This window comes from Pseudochaenichthys georgianus, chromosome 8 (assembly GCF_902827115.2).
Source record: "Pseudochaenichthys georgianus chromosome 8, fPseGeo1.2, whole genome shotgun sequence".
Lineage (NCBI taxonomy): Eukaryota > Metazoa > Chordata > Actinopteri > Perciformes > Channichthyidae > Pseudochaenichthys > Pseudochaenichthys georgianus.
In genome coordinates this window covers 15,385,329-15,401,486 of record NC_047510.2, presented here as the reverse complement: position 1 = coordinate 15,401,486, position 16,158 = coordinate 15,385,329, and the positions used below count along the sequence as shown (strand labels likewise).

The following is a 16,158-nucleotide window of genomic DNA, read 5'->3' as shown; positions in this document are numbered from 1 at the left end:
CATGGGAGATGAGGAGGTGTCGGCGTTCTGGCGATTTACTCGGAAGGCTTCAGTAGAAGCTGCTTCCGGCCGGGGACTTTGGGCGGCAGTATACGCCGTGAAGTGGTTTGCGGCTTGCCAGTAAGCCCAAAGCAGAAGAAGAAGAAGTGACGTCAGCGGCTTCATTTGCCTAATCCACCAACAGGGACTTTTTCCGGTGTGAACGCGATCTGTACTTAGTTCATGCGAACTAAAGAGTTCACATGAACTAAGTTCGCATGAACCTTTGTGGGAAAAGTACCGCAGTGTGAATGCGCCTCTTGTTTACCTTGCTCAAGTGGTGGCTCTGGGGTTGTTGTGTGAGCCACCACTTGAGAATTGTCGTCTTTTTTAAGAAATATTTTTCTTATGTTCATCGTCAAAAACAGTCCGACTGACAGTTTATTTTAAACATTGTCACAGCTCACAGGATAGGTACCTGCTGTCAACCAATAAGGCAGATGTTTAGTTCCATTCAACTCTCTGGTTGGTCTGGTGTCTTGCCTCTGTTGCATTCACTGAACACGGGAAATTACAATCCTGCCGTCCTCTCTTGTGTCATGATGAGGTTCAGGTAAAGCACGGTTAATGTATTATATTATTGACTCAATAATATAATACATGACTTTGAGAGTAGGCAATCTAGGCATATTAACACAATTAATTAAACATACTTATCACGGCGACGGTGTACTGAGATTTTTTTAGTGGCTGCGGGGGCCCTAAGCGGCCGCTTATGTCGCTTAATGGGTCAGGCCGGCTCTGGTTGCCAGCGATTCTCTCACTAGTTTAGCATACTCAGCCCGGTTGTTGGGCCGGAAAGAACCTCGATTTTGGAGAGCCAGAAAACTGTGAAAAAGTACCCGCTAGCCGGAACTACGCCTAGTGGAAACGCAACCAAAAATGGGCACGCTTAAACCGCGCTCCGCGCTGTAGTGGTAATGCGCCAAAAGTGTCTGACAAAGCTCGGGAAAATTATGCTTACTAGGTTATACTAGCTTCTCAAGACAGAGACAATAAATGGATATACATCCACAGTCCAGGGTGGAGTCAGGGTCAGAGAGGCGTAGTGTGGGTTGAGTCTAACACATGGGGATTATAATTACATTTAGAGTCCCAGAGACATCTCGGATGAGTCTCTCATTTCTAACTCTGTGACAATATATATGTGTAACTGCAGTCACAGGGGTTCTATTGTTGTTACCAGAAATGTTATCAAAGCCATTTCAGTGTGTGAGATACAGTACGGTATGTGGGCTGCCTGTGACAAACACACAGGTGAAGAGGGAAAAATACAACCAAAATACAGAAACAAATATAAAAGTGTTTCATGTTGTAAAAATCAGCACAGCTCTGCCATGTGCCAGATAAACAAAACTTGAAAACAAATGTGTAATAACAGTTCATGGTTAAAATGTGGCAAATAAACCCTTTAAACTCTAGTGTAAACTCAGTTTTGCTTTGTTCAGAGGTGCTAGCAAGTTTGTTATTTAAAGATTATAGTTCTTCCTTCAGCCTACTGTGTGAATGCTTCAGACTTCAAAAAGTTGTACTACTTTTTTTATTTATATAAAAGAGCGAAAAAGCAGTTACTCTCTAGACATTTGAAAAGATTGAAATTGCTTGTTAAAATGAAAAAAGAGTCTAAAATAATAATTAAACTACAGTCTATATGGGGCTGCTGAATTCCCAGCATCAAAGACCTCACTTTGACTCCATTAACATTTTATACGAGTCTTCATTAAATAAAAATTAAGGTGAGACTCAGTCTAGGACCTGGATTAGTGGTCTGGAGGAAGGATTAAGTGTGAAATGTTACCTGTCGGACAAAGCTGTTAGAGGTGGTGTCAGATGAGGTGCTTCCATCGGAGCGCTTAAATCGGCTCTTCCTCTTGCCATACTTTCCCTGCAATTGGAGAGGTTGGAGGGCAGGGGAGAGGGGGATTGGGAAATAAAGAGAAAAACACAGAAAGTTTCATTGAGTGTTTCCAAAATAATCTTTCTTGACATATCTCTTAGTTAACCTTGTTTCCGGGGAGCATGACAGCAGTTAACATTCGGCATAGCATTTGTTAAAGCTTCTGAATATGATCAGGCAGTCAGATAGAACCAGAGATAGAGCAGCACTGCTCCCAGACTGGAGAGGAAGTCGACCAGATTAAATGTGTCCTAAGTGTCCACGAACAGCCTTCATTACTCGTCATGTTTCATGTTCAGATGCAAACTGGGACCTTGTAATTTGATTGGCAGACCCCTTGCAAATGGCCTATCCGGGTTGGGCAGAGGCCACACAGCACATTATGATCCCACCCTGCCCACATTGCCATGGTTACACAATCCCGACTAATTACATTTGTTGGAAGCTCATCAGGAGACTGGCTGTGTTGTTCTTTCAATGTAAAAAAAGTGCTGGTTAAGATAATGCTTAAAAAATAGACATGGCAAATGTGTTCATTTTACAGCACTTACATGAGGGGGTGCCACACCACAAATGTCTTGAATTGAAAATCTGATATTGATAAAGTGTCTTATTTCCAAAACATACTAAACACCTCTATGGCGCTTTATAGAACTGTGTACTTGCATATTTAGACCACCGGGGGTATAGCTCAGTGGTAGAGCATTTGACTGCAGATCAAGAGGTCCCCGGTTCAAATCCGGATGCCCCCTCTTTTCTATTACATATGACGCCCCAGTACATTACATCACATGTCATTTGTTAGACGCTTTTATCCAAAGCGACTTACATACATTCAGTACTGTGGACAATCCCCACAGGAGAGATTTGGGGTGAAGTGTCTTGCCCAGGGACACAACGACATGCTGACTGCAGTGACACTCTAACTTGGGACCCCCTGATTCGAAGTCCAGCACTCTATCCACTGAGCCACAGCCACCCAGTAGAAGAGGCAATCACTACAATAACAATTGTATGTAATACATAAATACACTTTGCAATTATTTTCCTTAAAGACAGCCACTATTTTATTTAGGTTCTGAAACTAACATTTTTTCAATGAAAAATTGTTCAAATAAGCCACTACTGTTTACAGAGCAACAAGGTAACATCTTTACATTACATTTTTTTTGCTGACGCTTTTATCCTTGAAATTGCTTGTTTTGTCCAACCTGATCCAAAACCTCAAATATATGTTATTTACAGGAACTATAAGACAGTAAAGAACAGCAAAGAAGTGGGAACTTTCCGAGGCTTGAACCTTCTGTACCTTAAAATGATTAAAACTAAAATGTGATTGTTGACAATGATGATGTCTATCAACCCTGCATATTACCCAGCAGCTGCTTTAAACCTGTCCACATGTGTTAATAACCAGCCAACAGTAAGCTCTCTCCAACTCAGCGTTTTGTTATCAATGTCAGAGAGGGCAGGCAGAGGACCTGAGATTACTTTAAACATGCATAACCTGTTATATCAGCACCAATATACACAAGCTAACATATAATCACACCGTTATAACATCTGTTATACACTCCCATCCAAAAATGGAGCTTGGGAGTCCTTTTGAATTTCTATTAAACCTCCTGTTGGCTAAAATAATAGATCCAGCCCTGTGTGCCATGCTTGATTTACTGCTGCTGATGGTTAGGACAAATACACAGCAGGATGTTCCACAGCAAAAATAACAGTGATACACACAACAACAACTACTGTGTGGAAAACATCTGCAAGTACAGTTAATAGCTATGATATCAAAGGACTTGAGGTGAAAATATGTAAACATGTAAATGGGTAAGATGCAACTGATGCTAGTAAAAACATAGAAAAAAAAAGATTTAAAGGGTTTACTTCTACACTAAATCTTTTCAGAGAATCATGGCTTTTTAGACATATTCTAAGATACGATTAGTTCTGTGTTTTTTTAACATAACATCATCTGATGATTTTTAAAAACATATCTAATTTTTTGCCACCATTTCTAGGTATGGTAAAATGTTCTATATACAAAAGAAAATTCCTCGTATGTGTAAACCTACTTCGTAATAAAAACAATTATTATGGTAAGATTTCAAGGTACAGATTAGACATGTCTGAATTTGAGGAAAAGCAATCCCCTTTCAGCTCAACGGGTTAGCAATGCAATCTTATAATACAATTACCAATACTCATTTTGCCTCATATAAGCATCAGACAAAACAATACAAAACATATCTTCACCGCTTCACCTTTCTGTCCGACGGTATACAGTAGCTGTTGTCTATGTTCTCTTCAAAGTCCCCGGTCTCTTTTGAAAAACAAAGTAATATTACTTGGACGGGTGTTGCCGGTGAACCACTGCTTTGATTGGGTAATCTGTTATTTTGGTGGACTAAAGGCTTACCAAAGTCACACGGCAACAGACACGGTTAACGGCTTTGGATTCGTGTCAGAAAGGGCTGTCTAACAGAAAAGTAAAGCTGAAAAACTACAGTCTTTACTTAAATTGGTTGAATATCTTTTAAGGTAGGCATTGGTAGTACATTGCTTAGATCCTGAGCCGTAACTCCTGTCTGTTTCTCCAAACTGGGTGCATGCTGACCGCCATCCACTCTACGTGTAACCCATTGCAAACAATCCGAGTTATCCCTTAACGTGTTAATCACTTTATCCAGATAAGATATCCAGGCACAAATCCCCAATGTAAACGGGATCTAACTCACCATCCTAATTGCTAAAGGTTGCAACACGACCAAGCAATCAAACAGGTTGTAAACAAATTCCCAGTACAGCCATATATTCAGAACAAAGATGAACACACTGCAGTTACAAAGCCATAATCCACTTCAGTATAATAAGAGTTGACAATGGAAAGTTAAGGTTGAAAATAACTGACATAGATAAGATAATCACACAGTGAATGTTTAACCCGCTGGAGATTTTGCTGTGCCACCAGATATATCAACAATTAAGCTGTCAAATAAACTGTTATCAATATAGATAAGAGCTCAATTATAAAACAGGACCTATGTGGTTCAAAAAATGAAGTTTCTTATAAGGATGTTCTGGTGATTGTGCGGAGATAAACGTGTGCACTGCTGTCAGAATTTCAAAATTACATTAAATATGATGTGTGTCCATGCCTCTATGATCAGAGCCATGATGGGGCTACTGTCAGCAAAGGGCAGGGAAATGCCAGAGGAAGTAGGGAGGGGAGGCTTCCTGTTGGTAAACATCCTCCCAGATTAAGTGTACAATTAAAAAGGGTGTTGTGTGTAAACAGGAGACTTTAAACAGAGAAGCATGGAGCTTGGAGGCAAAATACCTTTTTTTCTAGTTCTGTATGATCACAAAAATGGTAGTCATGAAAAGCTAGGTTGGTTTAAATACACACACCTGGAAACAAATTATATTTGGAGTAAATAAACTGAACACGTGGTTTAATGTGGCAAAGTAATAAGACAGAATATGTGGAAATATGGGCGACTGTGGAAAGGTACTCAATTTCACTTAAACATTTTCTTTTCAAAAGATAAAAAACTAAAAATGGAGAAGGAAGAAAAGCACATTTATCTTATGTCTCCTATTTTTCATCACGGTTCTAAAGTAATAACGTTGGATGTTTCTATGTGAATATTGAGAGAAAGTAATAATGTTAAGGACTGATATTGTTTCAGGGGTGTATTTGTAAATGGTTGGTTTATACCTGTGTTTGGTTTGAAGGCGATTTGAAACGGCTGTTTTCTGTTTGTATTTTGTGAGACAATAATAAAACATGTCTAAAAATGCAGCTGGTTGGTTGGTTACACGATGTCACAACTTTAAAGTATAAACCCCTTATCTGAAAGATGACGATGCTCAACAACACAATCTTTAGCGACACTGGCGTTGAATTTGGATCATGTCTTTGCCCAATATCTTTTTTTTTCTCTGGTAGAAAACTCAAACCGCCTCCTTCAGGATATTAGAAATGTCGCTCCCTGCTTGTCTCTCCACAGCAGAGTTATAAAACATATACCAGCATGACCTGCTGCTGGTCTGGATGAACTTTATATCTAATTGATCAGAGCTACCACACACACAAACATGAGACAAACCATTTCCAGCTGCCTGGCTAAAGGAGGGGGTCCATCTGCTTCTCACCAAAGCCTCACAGCAGATAATGATCTGATTTTTAAAAAACAGACAGGACGAGGTGAGATGGTGAGAGCAGGATGGAGATAGTGGGACATTCAAAGTGGATGCGGAAGGAATCTGGAGAGCTGGGAGATGAGAAGGAGCTGGGAAGAGTGGGAGTAAAGAGGAGAGAGCAGGCCTTGGCATGGTTTGAAGCGTTGGTTGTCTGTGGTGAGGTGTTGGTTTTTTCCCCCCTTCTCCAAAGAGACATGAGCTCAGGCGTGGGTGTGTTGTTCTAGATATTCTCATCATTTATTTTTTCATCCTGTTATGACTAAACATGCCCACAATATCCTGTCACTTTCTAATAGTCACAGCATATTTGTAGATGTAAATAGACTGACACCATCGAAAGTTGAAAAATAAATTGAAAGATTACCTCATCAAGTTGAATTTCTGAGGGTGGGGCAGGGTGTTAGAGTTATTTCCTAAAATAATGGCAAATTGATTACTTTACTGGTCATGTCAGGTTTGAAAACTTAATACATAGCATCTCTGTGGGATTCATGTCTATCCACATTGATGCATCTCTCCTCCAGCAGGGCAGATCAACATTTAGTGTACCATCTACTTGATTAATCAATGATTAATCAAAAATAGGCGTGGTTTTGTCGAGGACCCAATGATAACACTGCAATAAAACCAGCGTAACATCATATCCTCACATATTATGGTTACACATAGAGACTAATTAAACCCAACACAACTCAAGACCGAGGATGAAATCAACACATATCTAAATCCAAAACAAACTAGAACATGTACTCAATTTGAGCTTCCTCGGATAAAATTCGGCTTTGAATCATTGCAGCGAACACGAGCATGGTGGGCTCCCGAAAGCAGATGATTCGACTTAATTGCTGAACAACCTGTTAATCCTCGGAAGTGAAACAGCCTCACCGTCCTCGAAACGCCTTTTTCCCATAAATGCACATTAGTTTGCGCAGTCTTTTTTGTTTTCCTGTCACGATATTTCCTCCGTTTCTGCTGTTTGCTTCTTACCTGTGTGTGTGGATGATGGTCGAACATGTCCATTTGGATCTCCTGGGTTGAGGTCGAAGGCGTCCTGGACATACTACTTTTCTGTACCATTGATTTAACTTTTTAAAATCTATTTTCAGTTTCGTGTGTTTATGATGCTGAGGACCAACACATTTTTTTCCAGGGAGTGATGAGTCGCTGATCTGAGCTGGCTGGTAAAATAATGGCAACAGCTGCCTTCCTCCAGCCTATAGCGTTACACACTTGCGCACCAGGCTTTTAGACTAGAGGCAAGTCAACGGAATCATTCACTGGCACATCCGGCTGGAGCTTTCAAAATAAAAATATTTAGCATCGTAAACTCAATAGCTGAGAAACTGTCAAGGTGTAGCCTACTATTGAACGTGTAATTAATTGTTATAGCCTAAATATAATAATTTAAAAAACGTCAGCATGTTTATGTTAACCTTTAAATAGAATACTGCTTTATTTAATGCAGATAATTACTCCCTGTAACTTCAAGATTGTTTCATTGTAACTGGTGAAATGTTCTCTATTTTCTTATTTTTTGCAAACAAATAAATAGAAGACTACCAACAAGCTGCCTCATGTTTAAATATATTATATTATAATAGTTGCCTATTGTCACTATGTGGAGTTTACTATACCACGATAGGTGTATACAAAAATATACTGACTCATTAACATCAAACATTTAACAATTTAGAGTCTTCAGTTTCACAAATAATTGTTTGTTATAATATTATTTGTGTGAGGAAACTAAACCAACCACTTATGTCACTCTTGTTTCTTTTCATGATATTGAATTGAACTAAAAATAATTTACATCAACAATAAGTCAGTAGACTACTTAATATGATATAAAACAGAGAAAAGCAGGAAATCTCTACGTTTCAGAGGGCGGAAACTGAATTATATTTGATGGTTGCATGATAAATTAGTTTTACAGTGAATTATTTGTTGCAGATTATATACGTATACATTTCAAGAATCATTGGGACTAAGCCTATTCCTTTTTTGAATTATATAATTTACCATGGTTTAAGTTATCACTGCTAGGGCTCGTGACACTAAGTAATAGTAATTACATCATATCAAAATCCATTACAACCAGAGCAGTTGTGTCAAAAGTCAAATTGACATAGTCTTCTAACCGACATGCTTTAATTTTGAAGGCAGATTCCTCTTACTACCGGAATGAGTCAGTCTTCCTCTGCCTGTCTTGACGCTGGTTCTGTCTCCTGTGTGCGCTCCATGGACTCCAGCTGGGAGTCGAGGTCCACGCCCCGCTGAATAGACCCCACCTTCACTTATCGATTGATGAAAGAACAACAGAGCAGCCGTGGTGATGGAGGTACAAAGACCATCAGGCCAAGCCGCTTGTCGCCACATTGGGAATCCAGAAATTCGAGGTCCTAGAGGGGCTTTAAGGGGGGGGGGGGGGAGAACAAATTCACAGTTAGTTTGTGGCAGCAGTGGAGAGGTTCAGTAAATCAACGATTCTGAAGTGGCCCAGAGCAAAACACCCAAACTCCAAGGACCCTGCACTATAACTGACATTTTGACCCAGGGGGGGTTGAATTAGGTGCCTGCATTTTTTTTTTTTAGCAGGGGCAGACATTACTGGGTCCCTTTAACATGTCAAGAATTAGGAGCTGTTTTCAGGGGCCACAGATTTTCTGACAGTGCGTTTGTGGCTCAAGACAGCAAACATAACTTGTGGTTACATCAATGTAATAACATTAACATCAAAAGTTAATAGATGCAATCAGACGTATCAGTAGTCATCTAGGAAGCATTGATGGTTATTCTCTTAAAAAAAGGAAAGGAAAGAAACAGATGATATGTCACTGTGACTCTCCTGCAGCAGCTGGTCGACATCTTTTTGTCAAGAAAAAACATAATGTGCAGCAGGGGGGTGCAGGGTTGAGTTTGTCCTCAGCTGCTCATTTGGTTTTCCTCTTCTTTGCGGCTACCAAAGAAAAATAAGTGGATAAACAGTCCTTTGGCATTTGCTCTTCTTTGCAACTTCTTGTAATAGATTAAACTCAGGTTTCAGGATGGGAAATAGAACAAGAAAAATGCAAGGGTCAAGACTATGAAATAAATATGCTTCAATATTGTATTTATTCTCTCATCTTTGTTGTTGATTTTGTCTCCTTAAATCATAATGCTTTGATTAATACCTACCATGCAGTGTGAGCAAGTAAGCAGAACTTTATTTGTATACCACATTTGGTTCCAGGTGGTAGCACAATGCATGAGCAACCCTGGTAATGCAGCCACATGCACCATACACACACATCAAGATAAACATATGACATCATGAGTAGAAATGATTACAACAGTCACAGAAATTATACAGATTTAGAAAAATATATATATACATATATTTATATATTAAAAATAAGATCAGTAGGAATTTGTAAAATAAACCTAAATAAATAAATAAAATAAATAAAAGTTACTTGAGTTAAAATCAAATCAAATACTTGTTCATAATTAAATGAAGTCACAACACCTTGGTAAAGGTCAGCAGCACAGTGACATACAGATGAATGAATTCAGCTTTAAAGGGACCTGCAGTTATGATTGTTGTAGATATTTGGCTTTATCCACAACTAAGACAACACACCTCTGAAGTGTTAAATCGTTCACTATTCAACTTTAAGATCCATTCCAATGAAATCCAAATAAGCAACATGAAAAATGTGTGCAGTAGCTATAATTTGTTTCGCCTGCACATGCCTAAACCCTAATGTGATGCTATTTGTACCTCAGTTAACACTACAGTTTCACGATCATATTGAGCATGATTCCATGCGTGTTTCTGAGTATCCTGGGAATGTGTTGCACATATCCAGTTCTTTTTGTAAACCTGATTACGCTAGCTTGAGTGTTCAAATAGACACTATGACACTTTGGTAGCGGCCCCTGCTTGTGTGTGCTGCATCAGCTGAATGTGCTTCTGTTGTTCTCAAGGCATCAAAGGAGTCTGATGGCAGTCCCTGAGCCACATCTGGAGCACCTGGGCCCGATGCAACACAGGACTTAAAAGCCCCAGCGTCCAGTGTGGCTTCATCTCTCCCCTGCCAGCGCACGCTCCTTTTGCTTGATTTATCCATTTTCGAAATCCCCATTAGCTGAGACATTGGGGACTGCTAATCTTCCTGGGGTCCGTAACAGGACGGGACACATTACTTGACATGACATACAAGATGCAGCATTCAATCATTATCATCAACAAAGATGTATGTAATCAGTGAAAATATATATATTTAGATAATTTGCATTCATGATTCTTCAAAGAGGAATACAAATGCAATAAAGTTAAGTGATCCACCTCTTCAGTAGACATAGTTCAACCTCTTTAAGGTTTAAATACTTTTGATCACTCACGCAGCGGCACATTTCTGTGCGAAGAGGAGAGCAGTGTCTGTTTAAGCTGTGGTAGGAGGTGATCCGGTACTTTAGTCAAATATTTTGTCCGGAGCTGATGATTTCAGTTGGTATTTCTGAGTTACCTGAGGTGAAGAAGTGCTACTCTTGCACCCACATTGTTGAGCGTGCAGTGTTGCCATGGCGATGGGGTGCTGCGGGAGAGCCAAGGATGCAACACTGTCAGGTGTTAATCCTATTTTAGCAGCCAACTCACATTTTATTTTTAATACAGGCCATTTGAAAGCCTAATATTTCATTGTTATAATCTCTTTATTTATTAAAAGGTGTATTTCACACTCTTATAGGCTGAATTTTACAATAAATATTTAAAGTTCAGACTCTAAATGTCTTTTTGTCATATCTTTACTTTCTTGTTATGTACCCTATCGAGTTAGTTCAAATGTATGGTAAAAATCTAGTGCTTTTAACATCATTTTGTCCTTTTCCAATGTTTAAACAGACCTGTGTTTGGTTTTGATCTACTGTGTTTTTAGAAAGCCGTTTAAATTGCATGTCCTTTTTTTTGTGTTTGCTCGCATTTTGGAAAGTTGTTTTTTAACACCTTAGCATATCAGCATATAATGGATTTTAAATGTATTTGTTTTTAACATGTGTATTTATGAATTTATACACAACTTTTTCTTAAACTACATTTTAACTGGCATATGAAATTAAATTAAAACTTTATTACAGACTCAGGGTCCAGATAAAAGACAAGACATTACATAGATAAAAGACAAGGCATTACATATAATAAATTACATACACATATATCATAATATGCAGCTATTTTCTCAGTCAGGAAGGCATTTAGCATCAATGTATGATGGTAAACAAACACAGATTACAATATAATAATAAAATAACCCTCTATTGTTATTGTTTATTGAGTTGCATCATTGTTAGTTATACTGTTGTGTTTTTATTTACATTGTGCAACTTTATCATCTCTTTTTAAAGGTTGTTGAAGGCTTTACGTCAAGTATTACACAAAAAAAGGGTAACATTAGAAATGTTATATTATCATTTAAGAATATTGGCCCTCGTTGTACAAATGCATTGTATAAAACATATGCCTACTGTAAATATTCCTGATAACGTGTAATGTTATGTTTTTTAGTTTAAACTGAAAACTGGATTCAACAGCGTCCTCATGTGTTCGACAGCAGAATGCACCCGACCTTACCCATAATGCACTGTAAAAACACTGATCTGTACCATTCTATTTAAGAGGGGTGATCATAGATTTCAAATCTCCACATTTCCATTATCGGTATCCTTTTCCACCAATCTTATCTATACGTAAGTGCAAACATTTGCACTACTTCTAATGAAAACATTATTTATAATGCCATTTGTGGTCTAGATTAAAAGAGCTGTTTCGCGTTCAGAGATGGACTCTCCTTCATAATGGTAGGTTCCAGTCCGTCTCTCAAGCCTTCCTTTTCCCACTGAAGTAGCAGCCATGAGGTAGGACCATTGCCGAATGAACAAAAAAAGTAATCGTTTAACTGTTAAAATGCACATATGTAAACCCCATATCAATAAAATAAGATACATGCATTCCCTCTTCATCGTCAGATAAAGCTTTGGTGTAATTATCAAAACAGAAACCTATATTTTAACGCGGCCTTGTGTAACACGTTGGAGCAGACTGAGAAGCCATGTTGTAAAGTCGGCTGGCTGTCAGCTGCGCGGCTAACGGCGATTTTAGCCACTGGCATTTTTCATCGACAGTCATGAAACTTTTCAATTTTGACATTACGTTTGATACACAAAAGACAGCAGAATACGGTAATGTAACTATTGGGTATCTAACCTGAGTTATGTGTGTGTGCTTAGGCTCCAGAAGAGGCTGGCTTCGAGCGTCCTTCGCTGCGGCAAGAAGAAAGTGTGGCTGGATCCCAACGAGACCAATGAGATCGCCAACGCCAACTCTCGTAAGTAAAGCAAGAAGTCACCATTTTAGTTTGCTAGTCGTATTATATGCTTCACCACTTAGGCCTACTAAAAATCTGAGATGACCTGTCTTAATAAATGCATGTTCCCGGTGTTACATGGTGCGAATACAGATTTAAATGCAGTAAACAAAACGGTACTCAAGTCAAAGTTTCTTCATAACTATATTGAGTCAAGTATGACTACAACGCATTTCTTTGACGAGTAAAGAAGTAGTCACTGACGCTAACATCATTAAACAGGAGCTCAAAAGGTACATACCTAAAGTGTACTTTAATAGTTATTATATTGCTTTATCCAGAACCAGACAAATGCTTCAAATATAACGTGCCGACTAACCTTTGGGTGGCTGGTCATCATTTGCCCTAGAGAAACATACATTCCTGAAAACATTAAACCATATTATGAACACATAAAAGCTCAATAACATGGGACCCTCTTAACATGAAAACAGTACTGTTTCAATTTGATATATCGAGATTTCTCCGATAACTCTAAATGGACTAAATTGCGTCTCCATGCCTCTTAAAGGTTAAAGTATTTTACAAGTTTCCTTCTGTCTTCAGGCCAGCAGATCCGTAAACTGGTGAAGGATGGTCTTATCATTCGCAAACCTGTTACGGTCCACTCCCGTGCCCGCTGCCGCAAGAACACGTTGGCACGTCGGAAGGGGAGACACATGGGAACTGGTGAGTTTAAATCGCCATGTTATACTTTGCAGAGGAAAGTCATTCACCAGGCTTTCTGTTTTAATATTTACGTTATGATTTGATGACATTTCTGAATTAATTAGCAGTGCAATGTTTTTAATATTTACTAGCAAGTCTTGTGGAATGATTGTTTTGTCAGACTTCTTAATATTATGATAGTGAAGGTAACTTGACTGGACTTAATCCCCTTTCCCAGGTAAGAGAAAGGGTACAGCCAACGCTCGTATGCCAGAGAAGTTGTGCTGGATGCGCCGCATGAGGATCCTGCGTCGTCTTCTGCGTCGCTACAGGGAGGCCAAGAAGATCGACAGGCATATGTAGGTTCAGGACATCTTCACTAGTTGTGTCTGCCTTTATTGATGTGGCCAGTCTCTTGGCATGTCTTGTTATTTTAGAGTCCAAGGTTGTTGGCTCAATATTTCTAAAATGGCTCGTATACATTTCTTGTGATAGCAATATGGACTGTATCAAAACAGTACTGCAACAAAGGAATGTAGAAGCTCGTTGTTTTTTTGTTGTACCATGGTATTGAATTGGTATAACAAATTGTCAAATTTACTTGGTATTGGTATCCACTACTAATCTCTGTAATCATGACATTCTACTGTGACCCTGGGCCTATGTTACACTAACCATTCCTCTGAAGGTGTTGGCAAATCATGAGATGAGCTCAGTAAAGCTCGTTGACAATGCTGGTATTACACACAAGCCCACATTAAATATTCGGTGTACCTGACCACCCTTTTGTAATCAGTTTGTGTATTTTAATATTTGTTTTTCCTCGCTGTCTCTCAGGTACCACAGCCTCTATCTGAGGGCCAAGGGTAACGTGTTCAAGAACAAGCGCATCCTTATGGAACACATCCACAAACTGAAGGCAGACAAGGCTCGCAGAAAGCTCCTGTCGTAAGTCTTAAACCATCCCTGTGTTGTTGTTTTTTCCTGTCCACAGAAAAGCTGCATTTATTCTGAAAGTGTTTGGATAAAAATATTTAAATTATGCAGTAAGGATTATACCATCAACTCAATTTGTTGATGTTAAAATGTATCGTTACATACTAACATCTTTCTGCCTATCTACAGTGATCAGGCCGAGGCTCGTCGTAACAAGACGAAGGAGGCCCGCAAGCGCAGAGAAGAGCGTCTCCAGATCAAGAAGGAGGAGTTCATCAAGACCTTGGAGGAGGAGACCAAGAAGTAATGTGGAACCGTCACTCCTGCCTGACACTGCCACCTGTCAAGTGTTGACAATAAAAGTGTACATAAAAACACAGATGATCATGTGTACTTTCTTTCCTCATGAAGTGAATACCTGATTAGCGGGGGCAAATAGTTTGAAAAGCTGGAAAGCTGACACCCATAGTATTCATGAGACGATTGAGACAATCATAAATTAGTTTTAGAAAATCTCATTTTAATTAGCTTTGTTTTGCTATAAATACCTAATTTACAGTTTATAATAATCTAAGTTTAGTGTAATAAAAAGTGTTATTTTGGCCACCTGGAATAAATCTAATATTTACTCGGAGCTGTGTTCTTAGTCTGTATTGACTAATGTTTACCTCCTAATATCTACTGTTCACCAGCTATTCACTAATTGTGTTTGATTCATTTGGTGCATACTATGTCGTTTTCAGTAGATCTTCCACTGAAACCGGCTGCCTTCTATATCTTAAAGGTCCCATGTTATGCTTTTCTGGTTATTACCCGTACCCAGGCGCGTCGCCTGGCAAGCCCCGGATGTTTTTTCTTTTGCCCCGGACAATTCTCCCTCAATAATATAATACATTAACCGTGCTTTACCTGAACCTCATCATGACACTAGAGAGGACGGCAGGATTGTAATTTCCCTTGTTCAGTGAATGCAACAGGCAAGACACCAGACCAATCACCAGAGAGTTGCATGGAAATAAACGTGTCTTATTTGCTGACAGGTACTGTCAGTCGGACTCGGGAGTTTTTGAAGATGGACATAAGAAAAATCTTTCTTAAAAAAGACGACAATTCTCAAGTGATGCCTCACTCAACAACCCCAGAGCCACCACTTGCGCCAGGTAAACAAGGTATGTAAATGTCAGTAAACTTCCAAGTTATGCGAACATGTAAGCAAAGCATATTACAGCTACATTGTTGACGTTACTTTGAATCGCGCGGGTAAGCTAAACCATTAGCAAGTAGCTATAGCAAGCCAGAGATATTCAATCAACACTTTGTCATACAATTATATAAATGTTGTGTTTTTTTAGCGTTACCTGGTGATTTAAAAAAATCCTCTGGAAAATGTTGACTTACTGTCAGTGTTCGACATGACGAGCATACGTTTCACTTTCCTTTTTTATATCAATTCCAACTTTGGTCAACAGCGTTAGAGCACGGTGCAGAGTCTCTAGATGAGTTTACAGTAGTCCGTTGTTCTTATTATACATCCATGTTGTAGTCCGTGGTATAGAAAACTGTAGTTTCCATAGTTTCCCCACAGTAGCAGACGCACATTTATGACGTCCACTGGCGTATCATAAACACGTCGGATAGTGAAAGTGCAGTTGGATTCTCTAAAGCAGGGTTGTCAAACTCAAATACACAGTGGGCCAAAATAAAAAAATCGGTAGGCTACTAGTCGAGGGCCGGACTGGTTCAATGTTTATTGCAGAACTTATTGAAAATAACTTATTGCACATATTAAACCTGGAACTAACAAAGCTTAAATGATTTCCTATAAAAACAACATTACACATTAAATAATCAGTTGCATTCATTTCTTATGGCTCTATCTGCAGCTTTTCAGGAGTCATTTCTTATGATTATATTTTTCCACAGGCCAACAACAGCTTCAAAAAAACTATTTACCTCAAAGAAAAAACCAGTGCAGAAGGAAACATCCATTGAAAATCAGTTTGCTGCTCAGCGATGCTAGTT

The 16,158-nt window shown here is 39.0% G+C and overlaps 2 protein-coding genes, 1 long non-coding RNA gene and 1 other non-coding gene across 5 annotated transcripts in view; 2 read left to right on the top strand and 2 right to left on the bottom strand.

The window, feature by feature from the left end:
* Nucleotides 1-7,361, bottom strand: part of cacnb1 (calcium channel, voltage-dependent, beta 1 subunit) — a 39,649-nt gene extending 32,288 nt beyond the window's left edge. For both annotated transcript variants that reach the window (XM_071204000.1, XM_034088704.2), the window contains exons 1-2: nt 7,133-7,361; nt 1,838-1,924 (exon numbers count right to left, since the gene is read on the bottom strand). In XM_071204000.1, the coding sequence (XP_071060101.1) occupies nt 1,838-1,924; nt 7,133-7,222 (177 nt within the window). In that variant the 5' untranslated portion in view covers nt 7,223-7,361. The remainder of the gene's footprint in view (nt 1-1,837; nt 1,925-7,132) is intronic.
* On the top strand, nt 2,617-2,688 carry trnac-gca (transfer RNA cysteine (anticodon GCA)). The gene has a single exon. It is a non-coding gene; the product is annotated as a tRNA-Cys (tRNA).
* A 654-nt stretch (nt 7,362-8,015) lies between the features above and the next one.
* LOC117450764 (uncharacterized) lies at nt 8,016-12,460 on the bottom strand. The gene is made up of 3 exons (XR_004552595.1): nt 12,393-12,460; nt 10,657-10,725; nt 8,016-8,556 (listed from the first exon to the last, which is right to left on the bottom strand). It is a non-coding gene; the product is annotated as an uncharacterized lncRNA (long non-coding RNA).
* On the top strand, nt 11,951-14,513 carry rpl19 (ribosomal protein L19). The gene is made up of 6 exons (XM_034088706.2): nt 11,951-12,043; nt 12,416-12,513; nt 13,099-13,221; nt 13,439-13,559; nt 14,038-14,148; nt 14,326-14,513. Exons 1-6 carry the CDS (start codon nt 12,039-12,041, stop codon nt 14,441-14,443), a joined length of 576 nt encoding a protein of 191 aa, XP_033944597.1. The 5' UTR covers nt 11,951-12,038; the 3' UTR covers nt 14,444-14,513.
* Nucleotides 14,514-16,158: the final 1,645 nt, after the last annotated feature.